General features: G+C 40.1%; 1 protein-coding gene across 1 annotated transcript; it reads left to right on the top strand.

Moving 5' to 3' along the window:
* Positions 1-4,445: 4,445 nt before the first annotated feature.
* Positions 4,446-21,353, top strand: angpt2b (angiopoietin 2b). Its single transcript, XM_030788491.1, has 9 exons — positions 4,446-4,730; positions 9,884-10,039; positions 11,100-11,221; positions 12,805-13,037; positions 13,416-13,540; positions 16,814-16,915; positions 18,744-18,910; positions 20,683-20,813; positions 21,193-21,353. Exons 1-9 carry the CDS (start codon positions 4,446-4,448, stop codon positions 21,351-21,353), a joined length of 1,482 nt encoding a protein of 493 aa, XP_030644351.1.
* Positions 21,354-24,167: the final 2,814 nt, after the last annotated feature.

Genomic DNA, 24,167 nt, shown 5'->3' with positions numbered 1-24,167 from the left:
CCCTGTATGGAGGGGGCCGCTTAGACAGGGCAGAGAAGAAAAAGCTAAGCTCTCTTTGGCCTGATAGAGAGGCCGTCTCGTGTCAGACCAGTCCATCTGATTTAGGGTCTATGGGGAGCCAGTGAAATATCAGCCCCTCAGACACAGGCTTAGTAAAATAAAGCTGAGCAGGAAGACTCCCTCCGTGCTAGCGGTCGTGTTCCTTGAGAGGGCAGGGGAAATCCGTCGGACTTGTCTCTGAATAAACGAACAGCTTCTCCTTTGCGCCTCTGAGGTTTGAGCAAGAGGGACCCTTTTCTGCGTCGTCTCAAAAGCTGTCTTATCAAACTAGCGGGGATGGGAATCAGAGGTCCCTGTCTGCCCATCAAAGACGGAGCATAATAAAAATCACCTTTTGAAACTGAGCGTTCGCTTTCATTTCATTTCGTTCTCCGGCTCTGTTCGTGAGCGAACTTTCATTTGACTAGAATATACACTTAACTATAGTGAAAAAAAAGGTGCGCTGAGGTGTGAAAAATGCTCCAGAAATAGAGTGAGTACAGGACTGTATTAGACTATGCGGTTACAGAAAGTACATTTCAGTCTAAATATGTATTTCAGCATACCAGTAATATGCCTACACAGCAAGATCAGCGGTGCTAAATTAACACTATGATTGCATGTGTGGGCCCAAGTGTATATGCGTTACAGATGTTCTTTTGAAATACGAGTGAATTTGCTGCGTACTTAAATTACATACATCTTAATTTACAGATCACTACACTGCATAGAGGTATGACTGAACGGACCGAGCTGAAATTACATCTTAGTATAATTATTAAAAATATACTCACATTGAAAAATTACAGTACAGTTCACAGCACACAATGGATGGATTACCAAAAACTTAGGAGTCAGATGGTCCGATGAAACAGTGGCTGCAATGCTATTTTGAACCCTATAGAGAATATCCCTCATGGAGATTTCAGCTTGTTTTGATAAACTCCTCCACTGTAAAAATTTCCTCTTTTTTTACATAAAGGTATAGGAGGCCTCACTGAAATAACTTATGTTGTAACATTAAAACATTAAAAAAAAAAAAAAAAAAGTCTTCCTGAGAGCTTAAATTTCTTACACAGGCTTGAAATTTATATCAGTAGGTGCAGTATTAAAAAGTCATTGGAAGGGCCATATAGTCATTGGAAGGGCCATATAGTCATTCACAGTTTAATAAACTATACATGACGCAGTTTAATGTTGTCCCACCAAAATCTAATAAAAAGTTTCAGTGCTTTTAATTCAGAACACTACCCAGCACTGAAGTTGCATAACGTAAGAGGTAGGACAGCTTCTCTGTGGTCTTCCAATATTCATAGTCATGTAATGACCATAAGGCAAAAAGTCAAGTTTACTCAGAACAAAGCAAGAAGAAAAAAAAGAGAAAGAAAAGAAGAAAGAAAAAAAAAACAGATTCAAGTTGTTTTATGATTTTCAGATGACAATGTTTGGTTTTGTTTTTTTTTTTGTTTTTTTTTTTTGACTGGACTGGCTTGCCATTGATAGTGTCACCACTGTCTGTCCTTGTGGTCATTTAATCTATTGTCATGGTTTATAGAGCGGAACATAGTTTGTGGAGTTGTTGCCAGTTGTCAGGTCACACCTAGACACACACTGTTTTGATATTCATGCAAAATAAATAAATAAATAAATAAAAGGAGAATGTTTTGAACTTTTCAAACCTCATTAATGGTGAGGAATATTTAACTAGAATTAACCCTTGTGAGTTACACAGCCATAAGAGAAGAAACTTATTGGGATCTACTTTGAATGTTCCTTTTTAACTAAAAATGAGACACTATTTCAAATATAAAATATGCTTTATGTGTGCATAATAGTTTTCTCGTTAGGTTTTCTTATCTCTAACCAGGTTATGGGACTGAATTCAGAGCTTGAGGCTTTCTGCTGATCCTTTCCTCAGCTACATGCCTAACCCCAAGGTTTTGCCAAAGATGTCCAAATTCTGAGTTTAAAAACGATTGTTTCTTTTGGATAGAGAGTGTATGTTACATATGTGTTCAAGTATGTTAAAAAAATACTGCAGAATTACCTTTAAACTGAAAATAAGTTTAAACACATCTTGAATCATATCTAAACTACACTCAGGCAAGGCAGTTAAGTCTCAGATCTACGTTTCTCATGTATTTTAAGAATTTAGGAATATGATTATGACTGAAGTTAAAACAAAATCGAACACAAATAGAATGCATTTGATGTTCAAAAATGTCCAAAACAACATACATTTTGCTTGTGTTAATCGCATTAAAATAGTTTTTCAATGAAAAGTCAACAGAAGTTTCTTCTTCTTCTATTTCTACTTCTACTCCTCCTCTCTCTCTCTCTCTCTCTGTCTCTCTATCTATCTCTTTGTGTCCCTCTCTCTGTCTCTCCACCTCTCTCTCTCTCTCTCTCTGTTCTGTTGAGATCGGGTTTATGAGATGTGTAAACTCAGGATGAGAAAACTGCTCACAGTGTTACACTCTATGTTGTTAAAAGGAAGTCAGGGCAAGGATCTGACATTTAGTCTTAGAGTCTCGAAAAGAGACGACATCTGTGAAATATTGCGTTGTGTTCCTCTCAGCCTGTGGTTTGGCTTGATCTCCCAGTCTCATCTGCTGGGATACATTTCATGGGATAGAGTCATCACCATACCACTGAATAAAAATACTGAGGTGTCCCGATGCAGAAAAACTAAGGAACCCACAAACCGCTTATAGCACATGAGGAATACATTTATCGCTGACTTCTGAACTTGCTCAACTGTGGGGTTCTATATTGCCGTATTGAGGCCTTACTGGAATTGAAATAATAGTAATTGAGAATTAGACCATTATGGTTCCTGTTATTGAATAATTCCATATTATGTACAGTGATATTTCATATTTTGTGAAATATTAGTTTTTCTGCAATTTGTTGAGATGTTTAACTTTACGAGAGACCTCAAAGCAAATAACATTTTTGTTACAAGAATATGGTTTGTATGGAGTAACCACAAAAGCAAACTGTGCTTACCAATCAGTATACAATGAGGAAAAAAAAAAAAGACAAAAAACAAAAGTACCCTCAAACAAACTCTTTGTTTCAAAATAAATAAAGTTGGCACTGTTAAATATGAGATCAATGTATTGTTTCTTTCTTTCTTTCTTTATTTAGTAAAATTATATACAAGCACAGTTCCGTTTCAGAAAATGACAGGGATACAAAGGGGACAACGGGACCATGCGAGCATAGGTAGAGAGTCGCAAATTAATCTCTGCTTGCGCTGGCAAACTCAGTCCTAAAATATCTTTGGAGGATTACATTAGCTACCAGGATTTCCTGTTGTGCAAACAGTTTTTTTTTTGTTTTGTTTTTTTTTAAAGACCAGCAGCAGCATCAACTGTGAGGAAGGGAATGTTTTAGAGAATGGTGGAACAACAAAAACTGTATGACACTTTTCTGTTTTTCCGAAACCTAAAACTAGCCAAAGGCTAGGACATGACTATACAAAAACTGTTCAAAAAAAGAAAAAAAAAAGGGGGGGGTACCAGTGAGATGCAGGTGTGGAATAAAACAGCTCTGACAAAGAGTGGGGAATGGAGGGAGTGGAAAGGAGGAAAAGAGAGTGAGTAAGTGAGCGAAGGAGTAGGAGGCGGGTTATAATGAGAAGGGTATGTTCTCTGCTCTGACTATTGTGATGGTTGCTGGGCGCATTTTTGTGGCTTCCTCTGCAAACTCCTGAGAAAGGGAGGAGAAAGTGAAGGGGGAGAGAGAGAGAGGGAGAGAGAGAGAGAGAGAGAGAGAGAGAGAGAGAGAGAGAGAGAGAGATGGAGGGAGTTTGGGTGGATAGGGTGGGGGGGGGGGGTGTGGGGGGGTGAGTGATTATGTGTTGAAAAAGGGGATGTTATGGTAGACTCACTACATAAAGAGCCTTGGCACTGTGGTCCATAGCCCTGAACTCTAAGTTTCTCCTTCTTTAGGTACATGAAAAAACATGAGCAGGTTGCAAAAAAGAGAGAAACGGAAAAAAAAAAGTGAGCGGGTAAATAAACTGAGAGCTTGTTTGCAGAATGTTTCCTGCAGTGAGCCGTCCCAAGTGCTGACCGGGTAAAGAATAGGAAGCAATCTCCTTTTCCCGTCTGTCCAAGCTGGACTGCACTTAACTTCACCACAGTCTTTGGCAGACAAGCACAGCTAGTGCTCTGTCACAGAAAACATCTTCCTGGACTGACCTATCAGGCAAAGAAAAAAAGGGGAAAAGGAGCAGAAAGACAGAGCTGGACTCAGGAGAACGGAAAACTTTGAAAAGGAATAATTTTGGGAATTCCACTTACAACCACATCTTATCAGGTTGTTTTCAGAGGAGTGTCGTCATCCTTTCCTTTGCCCCTCTGAGATTCCATCCATCTTTATCATCCAACTCTCATAAAATGGATAGGCTGCTGTTGGTTCTCGGTTACCTGGTGACAGTTGTTGCCATGGTGATCAGTTCCGAAAGGAAGCAGCACCAGGTTCAGCACGGGCCTTGCAGCTATACTTTCATCCTGCCCGAAGTGGAGCAGTGCAATCAGGGACGGGATTTTCAGGTCACCAACTCCCTCCAAAGGGACTCACCTCCATCTCCAGAATCAGCCCACGTTGAGACCTCCTGGCAGGCAAGAAAACTGGAGAACCTGGAGAGTGCTACAGAGAACAACACACAGTGGCTGCAGAAGGTAAAGTCATACTCACCTGTTCTCACTTCTTAAAGCCCCTTTAATTTTATTCTTTACTGTATGCCTTTAGGGAAAGACTGATGGTGGTTTACAATGGTGATGATGATTTCTGCTGCTAACAGGAACAACTTTAAATTTTCTCAGTGTTTATTGTGTATATCCTGGATGCACGGTTCCTCCTTGGCAAGCAAACATTCTTGTCAATGGTTAAAAGATTGTTTTAAGACCACTGGGAGATCTTGATTCCCAATAGCATGTGAAGATTGAGGGGGAAAGTAAGAATGTCATTCAGGGCCAAATGCACTTCTCAAAATCCTTTTTTCAGAACTCCTCTTTTTCATAAATAGCCTGATATTGACTCTGGCTTTGGCCTCTGGTATCAGGACTTATCGTAGAATTACACATTTTAGGCAGGCTGTTTGTTGGAGTATTGTTTCATGTAAACCTATCTATGCTTAAAACAAATGATTTTGTGGATCAGGGAGATTATATGGCAAGTCGCAGCTGTTTTTGCAATGAAGGTCATTTGTGATTGCATCAGGGCTTTTGCCATTTAACAGCACAGTCTGGACTCCCTCCACCCAACTCCCTATTCATGCAGACTGCAAACAGAAACATTTTTTAAGCCACTTTGTTTCAACACTTCTTGTCAGTGTGTTTTCAATGAGAAAGTCATTTCTGATTAAATCAGAAACTTTTGTTAAAGCAGAACCTATTGTTGACCTCTCTCGCAAATTCTCTCCCTGTCTCTTTCTTTCTTTTCTATCACGTTACCATGTTTCTCCTCACTACCACCCCCCCCACCCCCCACCATGTCAAACCACACGTCTCCACCCGGGCAAGAGTCTGCTGTCTGTCTCACACCCAAAAGGCACTGCTGGAAAATATGGTTCCTTTGTAAGCCCTCTCAGTGGATCTCTGTGTAAACACACAGGGGAGCATGCTGTGAACACAGACCCAAGCACACTCAGGGATACCAGTGCATGACAAGAGGGTCAAACTATTCACGCGTTCTCTGTATCTGCTTGTCTGCGTGTCCTCTTCCCTTTTCATGGTTTATTCAGTATATGGGTGAAGAGGTACTTAACTGACAAAATCTGTTCGGAGAGCAAAAAAAAAAGTCTAGAACAGGCTGTTGCGTCTCGGATGGTCTGGACAAACCCGCCAGGCAGCTGTATCAGGACTCTCGGTGCCAGGCCAAATGTTGTGTAAATTATTGTTCTACCTATTTTCTCGTTGCTCAGCGGTGTACACAGTAGGAGCTGAAAAGCGTCCGGCTCCCTCTGCACGGATGAATGCTGACCTCTGACCTTGCCGTTGAGCTCGATGCAGAAGGCTTTTCAGCACCTCAGAGTATCTGCTTTGCATATCTGCAATAGTTCCACTTGCTTTTTGGCTTGCGGCCAGGCATGAAACCATCTATCCTTATCAAACACTAGACTCCCATATGATTATCTGACCTCAGTGCTCCCCTCAGCCCCCCAACCCTCCTCCACCCCCCTCCACCCAAAGAAAACATATTATGCACAAATTCAGACTGTTCTTCAATGGAATCTCTGTGAGGAATTGACAAGCAGCAGAATTCCATTTGAGCTCCAGACTACTCAAGTCGTATTCCGAGAAGCTTTGGTTTATTTTTGTTCCGCCTCCTTGTCATGTTTAATCTGGTTTTCCTCTGAGCTGTTGACAGGAAGATAACAACATAGTTTTACATGATATGTGTAGTGAATTCAGATATGTGCCCGTGAGACATGGGCATATAAAATTATTGAAGTAGCGGTAAGCTAATCCTTAACTGACCCCTCTCTTTGTTAGAGCTCTGCCTACTGAACGTGTCGCTCCAATATCATCACTTTTTTTTTATTTTAAAACTGTCTTCCTACTGAAACTATTCTTGTTTTTGTTTTTTTCTTTCCTAGAGCTTTCCACCTGCCTTCTCTAGCAGAGTTCATACTAGAGTCAGGCTGCACACAGAAACTGACTAATGCTCTTTCCAAGTAAAATAAGACAAGATACAGGATTTCAACAAGCCAAACAATGAAAAGAGAAAGTAGACTTATAACAAACAAATTGAACAAAGCTAAGGATCTAATTAAGATTGATTATTCTGCCTGTCTGATTTGTCTTGCTATGTTGCAGCCAATCATTGCCCACTCCAGAAATACCCTGAGAGGATGCCTTCCCTCATCTTACTGGAAGACAGAATAAATACAATATTGACACTGTAATTAAGATATCAAACAATGCAAATCCTCTTAGCTGCGTATTGCCCAAGCTCAGATTAACAATTTAGGGGAAGAAAGAATGAGAGACAGGGAGTAAGAAAGAGAGAGGGAGACAGGGAGTAGATAGACTGACAGTTTGACTTTTGCCCATGCACCTTTTTTTTTTTTGCCAGTGGGAAAGAAATTCAAAGTTGACCTCTGAGTTGAGGAGCAACAAGTTTTTTACTGTTATGAAGAAGTTCTGGACTGTATTCTGATAGTGGATGAAAGACAGGCAGTTAATGTGATACAGCATTTTGGCTGCACCGTTTTCTCCTCTCAGTTCTGTGTCCTAATCCAACATAATCTTTTCAGACAGATCTCCTCAGCTCTCATGTCCATCCCCCCAGCTTAACGCTGCCAACACACACATAAATATCCTCCTACTGTACCAAACTCAGATTCAAGGAGAGCGAGAGAGAGAGAAAGTCACAAAAGCTATGCATGGTTTTGATTTACTTTGCTTATACGGGTCTCACTTCCTGGAAATACAAAATAACGAGACACAAGTAAAATTGTGCACTTGAATACCACACAGTATTAGTCGCTGTATGTTTCACTCAAGAAGTCTACACACACTCAGTAATGAATTGAATTCCCGCTTATCTTCCAGAACAGCCAGAACTCTTAATGTCGTTGTTTTTACAAGGTGCAAACCACATTAGCTTGTACGAGCTGAACTCCATGTTCCTTGGAGAATTCTGAAGCAATACATGTATGTGACACAGCGTATTATCCTGCTAGAATTTTCCATGAGATAAAGAGTAAATGGTAGCTGTTATGGTTTGCACCTGGTCAGCCACAATGTTCATCTGTGCCCTGGCATTCAAACGTTGCTTTCTGGGTATTGAAGCACCTAATGTTTGCCAGGAAAACATTCCCCACACCATTACACAAATGACATCAGTCTGTACCACTGTCACCAAACAGCATGGATCCAACAGCCTCCTATGGCAGATCCCAAACCTATAATGAGAACCATGTAACAGGTACTGTGATTTGTGGGTCTGGACTGTGTTTCTCCACCACTTAGCCGCCCAACGTTGGTGATGTCATATCTATTAGAGTCATGTCTTCTTGCTTTTAACTGAAAGGAGAGGTTTCCGGTGTGGTTGACTGTTCCTATGACTCATCCACGATAAGGACCAACAGTTTGTGGGACGTGGTTCGGCACACTGCTGTTATACCAAACTGTTGTCTGTTTGCCTGTTTATTGTCCATCTGTTAGCTTGTACAATTTTTGCCAATCTCTCATCAACAAGATGTGCTTCTGCCTGCAGGACTACTGCTGAGTGGATGTTTTATTTTGTTGCACCATCCTCATTAAACCCCAGACAGTGTCATGCTTGAAAAGCCTGTTTTAGTATGTCTAAACGAGCATAGACAAAGGGCGGTGATTCATTCAACTGGAGCACAGAGTTTTTCCTTTATCTCCTTTATCTCAAAGACTAATAGCCTTTGTCGGCGGAGGGTTTTTGCATTCAGATTAGTATTAAAATTAATGCCGGTGTTAATCTAATCGTCTGTGTTACAGTAGTTATAAAGCAACATTGGTGTTCTTAAAAATTTCGGCTTGATATTATTTTTTAACCAGCAAATTGGTAACTGTTACTAGCTTTCTCGGTAAATCCAGCTCAAGAGTCGTTGATTGTTGAGTCTAACATTGAGTTGAGCAGTAGCTTTATCCCTTGATGCCTCTTTGCTTGCTTTAAATTGTAAGCTGCAGTACTGAGACTCCCTATCTACAGTAGTAATATATTTTCGTAAGCAGGGGGTGTACCTAAAAAAAACTGGCCACTGAGTGCATACGCCTGTTATCTTCGTTGAAGGGCCGTGAGACCATAGTGTAAGAAAAGGGTCCAATCATCCCACTGCAGAATCTGTGTAAATATTAATGCATTCCTCTGTATTTTTTTTTTTTTTTTGGAGGGGGGGGGGGGGGGTGTTGGTGTGTTATGTTTGAAAAAAGGAGGGAAAAACTCCATTAGTCATCAGTGGAATGTTTAACTAAACCTGTTGGATGAGCACGGAATTATAGCACACTGGGAATAAAGCTGGATTTGTCTTCCTCATGTCATTTCTAGAAAAAGCCCCATCAATTTGTTATCTGTTATTATTTGATATCAGTTATAATATTACATGCAGATGGATGGTGTCCTGTTTTTATACCTCAGTTTAAAGGTAATCATTTTTTTCCTTACCCTAACTGCACAATCGGTGATGAATTAAGCTGAACAAACAAGTGCAGTTTCACCCAAAGGCCAAAATGTCAAATTTTCAGCATCTCAGTAGCTCTAGCATTTTGACATTTCCATTACATTTTGCATAGGAAACTCACAAAAAGTCATTTCCTAAATGTGCAGATGTTGTTTGGTTCCAGAAAAGACAGAGTAGATGGATGAGGCAATATTAGAGTTCCCTCATCTGGGGTTTACTGTATTACCCTGAAGTCCATTTGTCCAAAGGGAGCCAAAGCAGTGACAGGAAGATGGATATTACAGTAGTTTCTGTGTACAAATGTTGAATTCACTCTAAAAGATTGCTTCATTCCTGTGGTGACAGCACCTACCTAATCTTTCAAAACTCAAGTCACCGTCTTCATTTTCAACTTTCTAAGATTAAATGAAGTCAATATAGTATTACGAAGACAGATCCATAGCGGGACAGTGAATGGTTTCTGCAGTTAAAGACCAACCAAACAATGGCGAATGTTTCCCTCGAAAGGTTTGACGCGTCACGTCTTCACCACATGCCGAAATCTATTGAGCCCAGTCTTACGTAATGCATTTTTTTTTATTTCTTTTGTGGGCATACCAGATGAGAGAGGCTGATTAGGACTAGAATGATATTTTGTGAACTGTGATGTGTCTCTCTATGCCCTTCCTCCAGCTGGAGAGCTACATCCAGGAAAACATGCGCTCTGAGATGGCTGAGATGCAGAGGAATGCCATTCACACCCAGACGGCCACCATGCTGGAGATAGGAACGAATCTCCTCAGCCGCTCCGCCGAGCAGACGCGAAAACTGACAGACGTGGAGAAGCAGGTGAACGAGACAGAACGAGGCCGACGGGGTTTACAGACGTGTGAAATGGCGGGGGATTACTCGAGCTGTGATGTGTTCTCTGCATTAGCCGTCCAGCAATAAAATGAACTCAGTGTGAATCCAATCCAGTTTTTACAAACTGTGAGAATGTCGAGTTTGTGTCACACGCTTGTTATATAAATATTTTAAGCAGCTTTTATTTTACTAAGTCAATAAATAAACAGCTTTGTGGTTCGGATGAAAGATGACTGAATTGAAATTAGCTTTCCGTTAACTGTTTATCCAGTATGTTTACTTGCAAATGGTGTGCAAAAATTTGTGTTCTGCTTAACATGTAAATTTAATGACACGGACACAATTTGAGAGTACTATTACCAAAAATTGTGAGAAAAATTGCACATTTGGGATTCAAGTGCTGAGAGAGTCTGTGTGGAAAGGTGAGGCTGAGTTGAGCTGACAGGGAGCAGATGAAAACAGCCCAACTAAAACAGACATGTTGTGAATCTCCTCAAAGACTGACTATTAGATACTGTTGTGCTACGTTCCCTCTGTGTTTTCGTGCCAATTTCTTTGTCAGTTGTCCACAGGAACAGCACAACCTGAAAAAATATTTTACTGCTTTAGTCTGCTCATGTTTGTTATATTAGTGTGACTGAATAAACACTGAAAACAGTGAGATTATCAAGCATCCAGAACATGAAATGTTACAACACCACCACCACCCCCCCCCTCCCCCTCCCCTCCAAATTGTATTATTTTACAGAGATTTTGGGGACCTTCGTTAGCCCAAATTTTGCTCATTTCATTCTGTCAGAAATGAGCACACTGCAGTAAATGCCAAAGCATAATTGCCATACAACATTCTTACTTTTAGTCCAAATGCAGTTTCTTCGCAAAAGCCATCACGATCATGAATGTGACAATAAGGAGTTGTGAGCCATCACAAAAGGACAGAGGTGCTGAGTACCCCAAGAGCAAGTTCACCATCCTCATATGTTCTCACATGTTCCATAGCAAAACTCTTTTTTTCCATATGTCTGTAATGTGGCCTGTGTTGCAGGTGCTAAACCAGACTAGCCGACTGGAGATCCAGCTGCTGGAGTACTCTCTGTCCACCACCCGACTGGAGCAACAGATCCTGCGGCAAACCCAGGAGGTAGCTCGTCTCAATGACAAAAACAGGTGGGCCCTTTTAGAGTTAGTGTTGCCACATCGGGAGATTCAAGGGACAGCCAAACTAGGTATCCCAGAGAGGATTCTCTTGACTGTCATTTAAACTACAGGTGGTGCATTGCTATGTAGTACAAACTGTACCATAATGGAAGGTAGCAGAGCATTTGAGAGTAATACACAGGGGAGGTCATACAGTGCACTTCTCTGTGCTGTTTGAAGAGGAGGTCAGATGTGGGCCACTTTGAGAGAACTGGAGGTTAAGGACAGGCCATAACTGATGTCAGGGAGTGTTTGCTTTTCTCTGCTTTCCAGTTGTTTATCATTCCAAACTCAAAACAAAGTGTTTCTATGAAAACATAGAGAGATCACTGCGCGCCACCTGTTCCGCATTTGCACGTGTGTTTGTCTTTTTTTTTTTTCTTTTTTTTTTTTTTTTCTCCTGAGCCATCGATTCTAACCCCGTCATGACACACAAATAAACAATGCATTTTATGAGTAGCAAACCCTGCTGCAGTTGCGTCTGTTACTGTAAATTAACAGTCAGGCAAGAGCACAAGAGAAATAAGCACTATTCTCCTCTGTCAGTCTTTTGCAGGATGCAGTTCTATCCATGAACTCAAGTTAAACCATGTGTGCAAGAATGAGATTAATTTTTAACCTAATGGAAAATATGAGGGAGAGCGACAGTGTTCCCTGACACGCTTGGTTAACGGACGCACACGGTCACGTAGTTGAACTTTAACACATATCAATTAAATAATGAGGCACGTTTAATGCTCTTACAATTTTCAAATTAATATTTTTTTTTCTCATCTAAAAGATAAGAAAGCTGATTAACTGCCATCACCAAAACTCCATTGGACACAGTCATCAGTTTTATTGCCAGACATCCAACAAAATGCTCCCTGGTGCACAACACCCACAGAAGAGGGGCATGTTAGAGGCACATAAGCAGCAAGGGCCATATGAGATTTAGGAAGAGCATTTTCTCAAGCGTTCAGAGTAGCTTGTTCAATCTGGGTAGCTGGATTGTTTCAATAAATAACTGCCACAAAGTCGTTAGTCAGAGTCATAAAGATCAAGCCTGGAGGATTTATTATCTTCATTTGGAGCAGGACGTGGTGCAAACTCACACAGGCTGTCTTAGTGTTGCCTTTGTGCTTGATGAAGAGGCTCAGTCACCAGGACCATCTGTGAATGCCAGTTTTACCCAGGTGTTTCTATGGAGTTTGGACCACCAGTCTTTCATAGCAATCACTCACAAACGTTGAATCTCTCAACAACGACATCATTCTGAGTATGAAATATACAGGATGGCTTTATTTAGAAGCTTTCTTTTGCAATTAATATTCTGAGTAATGATTATTCTGTGGAATTCTATGTAGTAACATAAACCTAGAGGTAAAGAAAATAGTTTTTGGCAAAAATGACATTTGTCGGGGATATTTCACCTGACATTCTAACATAACGGTGATTAGACGTGTCTGCTGCCATACCCCATAGGTAAAATACATCAGACAATGTACTAACCCTCTTGTTTTGCTTATTGTGTCTTGTTTTTTTTTTGTTTTGTTTTGGTTTTTTTTACACAGTTTCCTAGAGCAGCGTTTTGCTGCTATGGAAGCCAGGCATGGCCAGGAGCTGCTGGCTGCTCAGCAGGAGAAGAGACAGCTGCAGGAGCTTCTGGAGAGGCAGAGCCATCTCGTCACCCTGCTGGAGGAGGAACTGGCCAGGTCTGTGAGCAACAGCACCCTGCTCCAACATCAGCAGGCCATTCTCACAGACACAGTGCAGCAGCTACTGGCTATGGTCACCCACTGCAACGGTCAGTGACAAACTCTTTATAATACATCACAGGATGTTAATGATAGTTAATAATATCAGTACAGAATGTCATACCGCCACATCACCTGAATCACTATGTGGTGCGCTAGGAAATACAGTTGCACTGCAGAGTCTTGTTTTTGGTACATATGAATTGATAATATCTCCTAAAGGATTTCTGTTCCGTCGTTTTGTAATTACAGTGAGAATACAGTTTAGTTATCTGTATTGGATATTGAGTGTTTTAAAACGGTTGTGAGAGCGCAAGTTTATTCATCTTCCTCATGTTATATTTGGTAATATAAATAAAATAAGTAAGTCAATAATAAGATTATTATGACATCATATCTCTCAATATTATCTCTCATCATTCTGTCAGAGATTTCCAGTCACCCTAAAGAGGAATCAGTGAACTTCAGAGACTGTGCAGATATATACAAGTCCGGGGTGACAGAGAGCGGTGTATACAGCGTCCGCTTCCCAAACTCTACAAAGAATGTGAAGGTAAATATAAATCAATAAATCAAACAATAAATAAATCAAGCTGTGAGATTTTAGTCTTAGCCCTGGAAACGAATGTTATGGACAATAATTCAAGAGAGATTTCTATTAAGTCAATATCAAAAAAAAAAAAAAAAAGGAGAGAGAAACTTTAATCTTGATTTATAAAGCAACTTGTGCCATGAATCTTGATTCTTTCACTCCTCCCTTGTAAAACCCCATCCTCTCTGGCAATGTTGACATTTAGCTTTTTTTATTGTTTGCAAGCACCATATTAAATCCTGGATGGACAAACTGATTCGATATTATGCATTTTAGAGACACTGTTCAGGAATGGCTATAATGAAAATGTCATGTTTTCAAAGCAGAATGCTAAAATAATAAGTTGAGTTCTCCCATAGGTACTCTTACACTCATGTGGAGTTCTGCATATAAAACCCTCTCTATTGAAGAAGCCTTTGGCGTTAAGGTTTTGTCTCGCAATTAAATCTTAGTCCTCAGCTTTTGTACTGATGGGCTCGTTGAAAAAAAAAAAAAGAAAAGAGAATTGTTTTTGTTATTCACTGCCCCCCTCCCCCCCCCACCCAGTCTCACTCACTCCCCTTCCTTTCCATTTCCTGTGGGCATAGAAGCCAGGTGTTTGGCAGAGCTTCTGTTGCTCCTGCCAACTCACAGCCTAATGCAGGTTTACATAAAGAAGGCATGTATATGCAACATCAGTACTCTTTCAGTGTGTGCCATCTACCCCCCACATCAGCAAACTGGGTGGCTTTTCTCATAGGGAAAGTTATAAATTGCCCTATTTTTTTTTCTTTCTTTCTTTTTTCCTTTTACTTTAGTTTGTTTTCTTCAAGATACAAATTCATGTGTTTGTGTGGTATGTCTCATGAAAGAATGGGGATGCCACATGCCTGAATCAAAAGAAAGACAAATGCAAATGAAACACCATTGACAGTCCCAATTACCTCTTGTATTTTTCGTAAGCAATCAACAAATTCGCAAATTGAGTGAACAATTTCCAATCAGCTGCGCTACCAAGCAAAGCACTCAAAAATAACGAATAGCTCTCATGAAACTACTTGACCTTCACTGCAGACTTGTTGTGACATTACCTTAGTAACAACTGGTGTTCAGAAGACTGTTGCTCACGAAATACAGGCTCTTTATTTATTTATTTATTTATTTATTTACAAGCAATGCTCAGCTGCAACCCTTAAATTCTTATGATAATTTGATTAGCACTGGCTAATTTGCAATGCATATTCATTGTATCGCTCCTAATTTACATCACTTCATAGCCACAAGCATTCACACAATCACAATCATTATAGGAAAAGAATATATGCATATATATATATATATATATATATATATATATATATATATATATATATATATATATACACACATACATACATACATACATACATGCATACACATATAACCTGTCTGGAGGATATGATTGACATGTTGGTCTGTTGTTGTACCTTATTCTGGATGGATAGAGCAGAAATATTTGCAGAGTGGCAAACTTTCAGTGGAGAGACAAGAGGTAACTGCAAAGAAAGTATTGTAATCTACAGCACCATCAGTTTTAAGAAGCAATTAGCAATTTCTAATTCTAGAACAAATGTGTAGAAGGGGTCAGGACTTCATGTACTAGTTGTGCATGGGAGTTGTATTGTACTTTTACTGTTCTGCCTTTGTCTTTGTTGCCAGTGAATACCTGATTATGTCTGAGCTAAACTTAAAGCCTTTTTTTCTCTTTTTTTCTTGGGAATGCATTGGACATATTCCCTTCTCTTTGTAGAAAAAAGTTCAAATTAAATATGATATTTACATGGAATGCTGTGAACATACATACACCTTTAAGTCAAAATTCACAATTCTTTTTGAAGCTGGAATCGAATATTGATTTGGTTGTAGCTTAGCGACCTTACAAAAAGGTTATGTAAATAAAGGGGTTTATTTTTTATTATAACTGCTGAGAGGCGTGATTTCCTGAAAACTTTCATTGCGTGATTTTTTCTTCTATCAATGGCTCAAGCTGAATTGCCTTGATTAATGCCTTAAACATCAGTTGGTGAGGTCTCATAATACTTTAAACACTTCCCATGATTAATAAAATTTCATCACACTAATTGCTGATCATTTAAGTAATGTTTGCAAGTACAAATTAGAGTAGTTCAAACTTGACATGAGCTGAATTTCTAACACTTACTTGATTCAGTCAAGGCAACAGGCATAACGTGTTTGCGTAAGGTCCTTGAATATGTTTTTAATAAATTACATTTTAACCGCATACAAAAAACCGGAGACTTCACAATGACCAGAAAGTTTAGCACAAAACTGAAATGTCTGCGCCAAACATACGTGTATTTTAGCTTCATGCCAGTGGTACCTTTAATTCACCAATATGTATTGTACAGAGACGTTTATGGTTAGCAAGCAACCATTGTAAAAGAAAAACATAAAACACCAGGATTTGAAGTTAGGATTCTCCCCACAGCCCTACAACAAACTACAGCAGAACATCCTACCCACATTTTCTTAAAGTTTCCCATGTCCGTTTTGTGAGTTATGGTTCCTCGAAGGATTCAAGGAGAACTTGGGTCACGAGTGGCGCTACATTTCACTAGCGACTTTGGCCGAGCCTTCGACAAAACTCTTTTCCAGCACGCTAGATATTCATTTTGTCTGTAAGCAGCAAAAACATGCAGCCAGAAGAGGAGGCAAGACTCATATGAATACGTCTAAGGACTGCTTAATAAAAACATGGCGGGTTTGATTTGACATGAAGTGTCTTGTGTGTCCAGAGAAATATGTGTCAAATCTTTGCACTGCTGCTTTTTCTCGTCACTTTTGCGGCAGCGTTCGTGTAATTCTTATCTTGAAATATGAATAACGGGGTCAGGGGTAGGGGTACAAATACAGTTAAGTATTTTCTCAGTTTCTCAATTTTTTTTTCATCGGTTTTCATCAGTCTTTGATAAGTATTTTGTATTCCTCACTCCTGCTTCCAAGAATCAAAACAGTGACAACAGAATCTCCACAGGAACACCACGACCGTTTGCATTTCCAATTCAGAGATGATCTCTCGTCACTCACAACCTCAACAGTTACATCACTTTTTAAAATTTTTTTCTCTCCCTGCTTTTCAATTGCACACACGGGTGTTGTAATTTGTGATTGTTGATGCTCACCATAGTGTTTGAAAAATGAGATTTTTTGATGAGATGAAAACTTTTCTGAATGTGCATATTTGTATTTGAATAGGTGTTTTGCGATATGAAGACCAGAGGTGGTGGATGGACTGTGTTTCAGCATCGTTTTGATGGCTCTTTAGACTTTCATCGCAGCTGGAAGGAGTACAAAGCAGTGAGTACACTGAGTACACGTTGGACAGTTTTGCAGTGTTCGGAGGTGAGCTGAATATAATCACTCACACGCGCACAGCAGACATGCACACGAACACCGATACACACAGACAAACACACAGACACACACGCACACAGACACACACGCACACGCGCAAACAGACGCATGGGAAGGCAATAAGTGGTTTGCACACACCACGATTTAAGCATGGAAGAGAAAGGTATTCTCCTGAGTCTTCATGCAAGTACATAGGCATCTGACCACCACTGAGCACAGCTGAGTGAAAGGTGGAGAGGGTCCATGTCCAAGTCAGCATGCCAGTCACCTAAGGAACATGGCCAACTGCCTCCACTGGCTTTCACCAAACACGTGATCTCATAAAATGCATTGAAAAGCGTCCAGGGCTATTAGACTCTATATATTATGCACAGGGGCAGACTCTATTCCATATAAACACAGTTTGGTTCAGAATGTTATAGATTTTAAGCATCTATTTTCATGGCTGAAGGAGGCTTCGCCGCATGTAACTCTGCTCTTGGTATGACATGTGTGACACAGAGCAGCGTGGGATACTGATGGGTTTGTGACCCTTGGTGACCTCCTCTAGAGGAGGGTTATTTTGATTGGCCATCCATTGCCTCTCACTGTTATTGCACCTGCATTCCCTCCCTATCTGCTCATGTCCTCCACACATTGGCAAATAGACTTTCTCCACATCAAAGACATAGGTGACCTCAAAGGGTCATTTACTAGATCATACAAGAGATAGGTCAATAGACTATGACAAAAGCTCAAATCCATGTTTCGCTGTTGTCAAGACAAACTCTGACTACACCGACTACATGCCATTGAACAAAGAAAAGGGCATGTCATTTAAATATAAACCATAGATTGTTAGATATTCTGAGTCGACTGATATATTTAAAATAATGACCTTAATCACTGTTATTGAAAGTCTGTGGTTGATGGTCCATGGTTTTGTTGCCCACCATATATTAGTTTATGCAAAATAAAAACTCTTGTCAGAGTTTAACAACATCATAAATATTAGACCTCCCCGGGTTTTTAAATGAGACAGCATAGGTAATTTGTCTCACCTCCCGCAATAGATAAATTGCCATGGCTCAGCTGGGAATTCATTGCTAACAGGACAGGGCTCAGTGTGAGATGCTTTTTCAACTTTTTTTTTTGTTTTTGTTGAAAAATGTTTTGATAAGTGGATGATAAATATTTAGCCCCAGTCGAGGCGTGGGATTAGGGATCCCTGTTGATGCCTGATAATGTGTGTGCTGAGGTATTTTGAGAATCCAGCTACGCTACTGTATCTCTCGACGTTTAAACAATGCTGTGCAAATGTTGTTTCAGATATGGCCCAGTTAGAAAAAAAAAAAAAATGTCTTGAACTATTTCATTGTCACTTGATTTTCCCACAATATGTGCGAACACTTCTAACGGTATCTAACGACATGAGGGCTAAAAACACATGGCCTTGAGAAATCTAGAATCATTTTATGACACGCTGCAAAACCAAATTCATTACCACATGATCTGAACTCCTGCTGTATTTGAGTACATTCAAATGTAACAAATATTAGGTCATTAACATGTTTTTGCTTGAGTCGAGCAGAGTAGCCTACATCATGTTTAAAAATAACGTTAACTTTGATTTTACCGTATATAATGAAAGAGCTGATTCAGCTGCCTCCATGCTTTTCTCATTAAGTTTGCATAAATAACGAAAATCACTGCATTAGTCAAAATGAGTTGATGATTTTGTAACTCAGCTTTTCCTATCTCTGATCATTGTCCTTGCTGATCAATGCTGTAGGGATTTGGAGATCCCTCTGGAGAGCACTGGTTGGGAAACGAGATCGTCCACCTCCTCACCACGTCTCAGGACTATACCCTTCAGGTTCTGCTGACAGACTCAGAGGGAAACCAGGCTTTTTCACAGTATGACCTATTCTACATAGATGGAGAGGAAAAGAACTACAGGTGCCAGCATGTTTCTGGTGTCTCATGTCTTCCCTTTTTAAAAAACCACCCTTTATTTGGCAGATTGGCAGATTGATCACGATGAACCTGTCACCACACAAGTACTAAAAAAAAAAAACAAAAACAAAAACAATAAAACAAAAAACAAAAAGGAAATGTAATCAGGACTAAAACAACCATAGCAAAAAGATGAAAACTCCAAAATGGCTATGTAGTGTTTTACCTTTCGAGGTCAATTAAATTTAAGTTTTAGACTCTGTGGTAAATTTATTTTTCGCTACATGAGTATAATTTTACACTCATGTGGGATGGATAGATTTTACCTATGTTGATTCTAGTAAGAATGCTGGCTTCATTTGGATCTATATTATGTTATACGTTATATATTTTGTCTCACATGTAATGGGATTGGATTTTAATTTACCTTGCAGTGTAGAGCAAAGGTAAATTACATAAGCATTTTGAGACCATTATCCACAAATTTGATTTCCCACTTTCTCCCGCTGTTCTCTCTTTCTCTCTCTCTCTCTCTCTCTCTCTCTTTCTCTCTCTCTCTCTCTCTCTCTCCCTCTCTCTCTCTCTCTCTCTCTCACACTCACACACACACAGGGGCGCTTTGTTTTCGGGCTTGTCATTTTCTGGGAGTGAAAAAGGGGCAAAAAGATGCTTCCTTGTCCTTAAGTACATCAATCAAAATGATGAGCTCAGTGTGGGGCAAAACTGCTGCCTTTTCCCTTCCATTACTCTCTCCATCACAGAGACCTCTGGAATACCATTCCCAAGGGTATGCCTGCTTACAAAAGAGAATCTGAGCAGACGCTCTAAAGCACCTGGCTATGCCAGAAAAGTGCCAAGTCAAACAAATATCACCTTCTCCCTAACAGTTTTAGTTAAATCACTCAGTGCCGCTAGCAGGCATGATTATACAATGAGCAAACCACCACCTGAGAAATTAAATTGAACTCAAAATACATGAATTGAAATAGGATTACTTTGCAGGGAATGTAACTGGTGCTGGGTGATGTGAGCATATTAAATATGGGCTCATTAGAGGAGCAGTGTGTGTATGTGTGTGTGTGTGTGTGTGTGTGTGTGTGTGTGTGTGTGTGTGTGTGTGTGTGTGTGTGGCTTGCCACCTCAATGGATAGGGGAGCAACAGCAGACCTGTGCCAAAACCAATCATGTTTGTTTTTCATTTCACCTCATACAGTGTTTGTGAATTGTATGAGTATCCTGGGAATGCTGCCTTCGTCTTTTGTGTGCGATGAGGTCATGCTGGAACAGCTAGCCAAGTAACTTCCCAACACAGGCAACATCCTCTAACCTCAAGTTGTGTGGTCTTCATTCAGGCACCTTCTGCTCTCAATGCTTACAGCTCCATATTGTGTGTGTCACTGCAGATGACAGACTGATGATAAAAGAAGTTACAAGGTCTAGGCAACTGTATCCTCTCATACAAGCGGGATAAATGGTTTCAATCTCTTTCAAGAGGTCTCATGGTTAACTTTCCTCCAATGTAGACATTTATCAAAGACGGTTCGCTGGTCCGCTTATTTGAAGGAGGTATGGGCTGTCCTCCGCCTTGCTGGTATAAGCTCTGGTTGTGAAATTCTGACATTCACTCGACTATGACAGCTCATCAAATGTTGCTGTTACTGTTACATGCAGTCTGCATAGGCTGCATTATTTGGACCTCGTTTAGTTGTGACCTTTTTCTATAGGGCTGCAATGAAGCAAGGTATTTTATTTAATTTTCCATTATCATTATCCAGTTTGCATACCCAGGGTTTCAGTGGAACAGCAGGCCGCACAAGCAGTTTGACCCACTCAGGGACTATGTTCAGCACTAAAGACAAGGACAATGACCTTTGCAGCTGCAGGTGTGCCCAGATGGCCTCAGGGGGTAAGGACCAAAATTTTTTTACTATCTTCCATTTCAGACTTTAAAATTAGGCAGGATCTCCTTGTCTACTCTTTGTTCATCCAGTAATAATTCTAAAATATATTATTCCAGAAACTTAATTTGTCATACTAGGCATTTAATTTGTTCCCATTACCTAAAATAATTCAAAATGTTTAATATTATAGCTGAAACCTGGGCTTCCTCAGTGAATTTTTTACAGAGCAGCAAATCAGCAAAGGATGGTGTGCAGTAATAATGCCAACCTGAGTTAAAAAAAATAAGTTCCAAATTAATATTCGGACTGTTCTAATTTTCTGTGAGAAAACGTTTACTTAAAGGTGTCATAGTTTTGTTAACTCTTTGCCTGTTGTAATTATAGGATGGTGGTTTGAAGCTTGTGGGCCTTCCAATCTGAATGGCATCTACTATGCTGGTATCTCCAACGTAGTCCGCTACAATGGAATCAAGTGGTACTACTGGAAAGGACCAAGTTTGATGACAACAACAACAACCATGATGGTACGGCCTGTGAACTTCTGAGAGGAGGAAAGCGATATCATTCTTGGAATTGATGATTTCACAAAGATGCAAAAAATGGTTGTGATTAAATGGTGGGAGCCATGGAATGCACAAAAGTTCACGGCTATAGAAATGGACTCCTGTTGTGGTAACAGCAACATGTGATATGGTTTTGATGAAAAAAGGACACATTTGTATGCAGAACGCAAAAGACTGGAACCTCTGAACACTGCTTTGCTTGTACACTTGCTGGTGAGTTGTGATTGATTGAATTTTCTTTGTGAAATGAGGTAGATTTTTTTTTTCTTTTTTCACTTATTCCCTCCACACTTCAAGTTGCATCAGATACTTCTCGCGCTCCTAGGTGCTTGTAAATTGTTTAAGAGAGAAAATCTCCATAAAAGTGCATGAGACAGAGACACAGGTGTATGTTTCACAAGCATATCATTTACTATTGAAATATATATTTGTAATAAAATGGAGACATAAAATCAATCATGAAATTCACATTTTTTTCTTCTGAAAGAGGGAAGAAGATACAGCTAATGTCTTTGTTAGTACCCAGAGTGTATCCTATTGCCATGGATTGACTAACACTGGTGTGTAAATGCCTGGTCAACCATGGAGGGTGTTAACAGGGTCAATTTGCCAGATCCTTGATGAATCATCCAATAAAGACGGCCTTCATCTCCCGCCGTTAAATACCTCACAAAGGCTTGTCGTCTCACGCCACTGACCTGTACTCACACTCAGCGCTTAGCCATGCATCTGTACCGGTGATTTAATTCCTATGTCAATGGCCCTTTTCGTCCAATATCACACAACATCACACCCTTATGTGCTTCCCTCTGCACTTATATACGATTTAATCATGAGTGTGTGTGTTCTAGTAGAAAAAGCTCCGATCATCATAATCATTTGTCAGTAATTTACTGCAGCCATTGCATAAAAGATGAGGATGGAGATGTAGTCTGTGGCATCGCTAGGGAGTGCATTTATATGCATGCAGCACCTACCAGTACAGACAACTTTATTATGAGTCCAGCGGCCAATGTGATAGATGACCACTCAGGAGTGTGGGGTTGGCGGGGGGTCTGGGGCGTGGGGAGGGGGGGGGGGTATCCGTCAAGTTGGGTTTTAATGAACAGCGTTGGACGGTGTTTCAACTCCTCAGCGTTCTTCTTTGGCCCCATCCAGCTTCTTCCTCCCCTGCATTGCTTTTTTTTTCTTTTTTTTTTTCCCTTTGCTTACCAGTATTACCACTTCATGTCATCCTAATGTAGACCTGTCTCTGAGTGCGAATGACATACTCTACAAAGGGAGGGACTTTTTGCATCACTAGAGCTTTAAAAGACATTTGGGGATTTATCATGTTTTTGAGCTAAGGGAGAGGGTGGAAAAAAAAAAAAAACCAGGAGAAAGAGCATGGAACGGGTCTGCAGCCAATAAACACATAAATCTCTGTCTTACCTCTGTTCCACACGGTGGGCTCTGTGGGGGTAGGGAGGAAAGGTAAAATCAGGGACAGGTTGACTGGTGAACGTGTATAATAACATCGTTCCTGTTTTTTTTTCAGCAAGGCAGAGTGCACAGCGTCTAGGAGCAGAATGGAAGAAACGCAAGAATAAGATGATATGTTTATGGATCTATAGGTCTATTTTGGTTTCTTATTTTATTTGGATCAATATCATGGAGCACAGTTCAAAGATGAGGAACACTGTCTACTTAATCAAGATGCGGTTAACAACCTATGTTAGTAACCAGCAGGGGGCACTCAAGGAATAAGGAAGAAAAAAATAGAAAAAACAAGCCACCAGCTTTCATGTTTTTTTGGGTTTTTTTTTCCCCCTGTCAGATGGTATGACCAAACATAGACTACATATTTAGATTCTGAAGGCTGATGGGGATTTTGTCCTCTTTTCCTCAACTCTCTTTATTGTTTTTTTCCTTCCCCAGGTAGTTACGCAGTTCTTTAGATAGGCAGGAGTAATTATTATTGTGACACAACTCCCGTTGACTGCTCTCCTTAAAAGATGGCAAACTGAAATGTATAAAAGACATGGGAGGGGAAAAGTCATGTTATTTGTGCTGATCAGGAAAAAGGAGAATGATCAATCATATAATTATATGTGCCCTAACAAGTGAGAAGAACAGAAAAATGAAAGGGAAAGAGAGAGAGAGAGAGAGAGAGAGACATAGCTCGTTAATGCTTCTGATATACAGTGAACATATTGTTGCAAATACGCAGCTACATCAGGAAAGCTAGTCATCTGTCAGGAATACAGAGCTGCCTGAGATTTCCTGAGGTAATGATCTAAGCCATTACCACTTCAAAGCAGAGGGTCTTTCCTGCACTGTTCTGTGGGTGTTAGACTGCGCTCACAGAAAAAAAAAAAAAAAAGGAACACTTCTTTTCATTTCATATTTTTTTTTTTCCATAGCTGAAAATGCTAATTTATTTTGTTTTAAACAATCCAAGCTTTGGCCAAACCAATACGGTCTCTCTCTTTCTCTCATCTCTCATTTAGATTTCATTACAGTAGTCTTGTAGCGTATGAAAAGACAGATACCAATGATAACTGTTCTAAAGTTACCTCTGTCTGTCTCAAACATGTCAAAAGGAAATTGTATGGTGTACTTTTGATCAAATGCCTTGCACTTTTGTACAACGCAGGTCCATTCCAAACAGACTGTTCCTAACTATTTATAACAGATAGCAGAGCTGAGCTCCAGATACAGTTATGCTCATTCCAGCCATACAGGAGCACTAACACGGACCCCCATCAACAGCAAAACCCAGTCACTGAGGATTCACCCAACGCTTTTTTCCCTTCA

The sequence above is a fragment of the Chanos chanos genome, chromosome 12, assembly GCF_902362185.1.
Source record: "Chanos chanos chromosome 12, fChaCha1.1, whole genome shotgun sequence".
Lineage (NCBI taxonomy): Eukaryota > Metazoa > Chordata > Actinopteri > Gonorynchiformes > Chanidae > Chanos > Chanos chanos.
This window is presented reverse-complemented; position numbering and strand designations above follow the sequence as displayed.

Coding starts and splice junctions, on each gene's coding strand:
- angpt2b (XM_030788491.1), top strand. CDS start 4,446: ATGGATAGGCTGCTGTTGGTTCTCGGTTACCTGGTGACAGTTGTTGCC. Junction 13,038..13,415: donor TATGGTCACCCACTGCAACG/GTCAGTGACAAA, acceptor TCATTCTGTCAG/AGATTTCCAGTCACCCTAAA. Junction 13,541..16,813: donor ACTCTACAAAGAATGTGAAG/GTAAATATAAAT, acceptor GTATTTGAATAG/GTGTTTTGCGATATGAAGAC.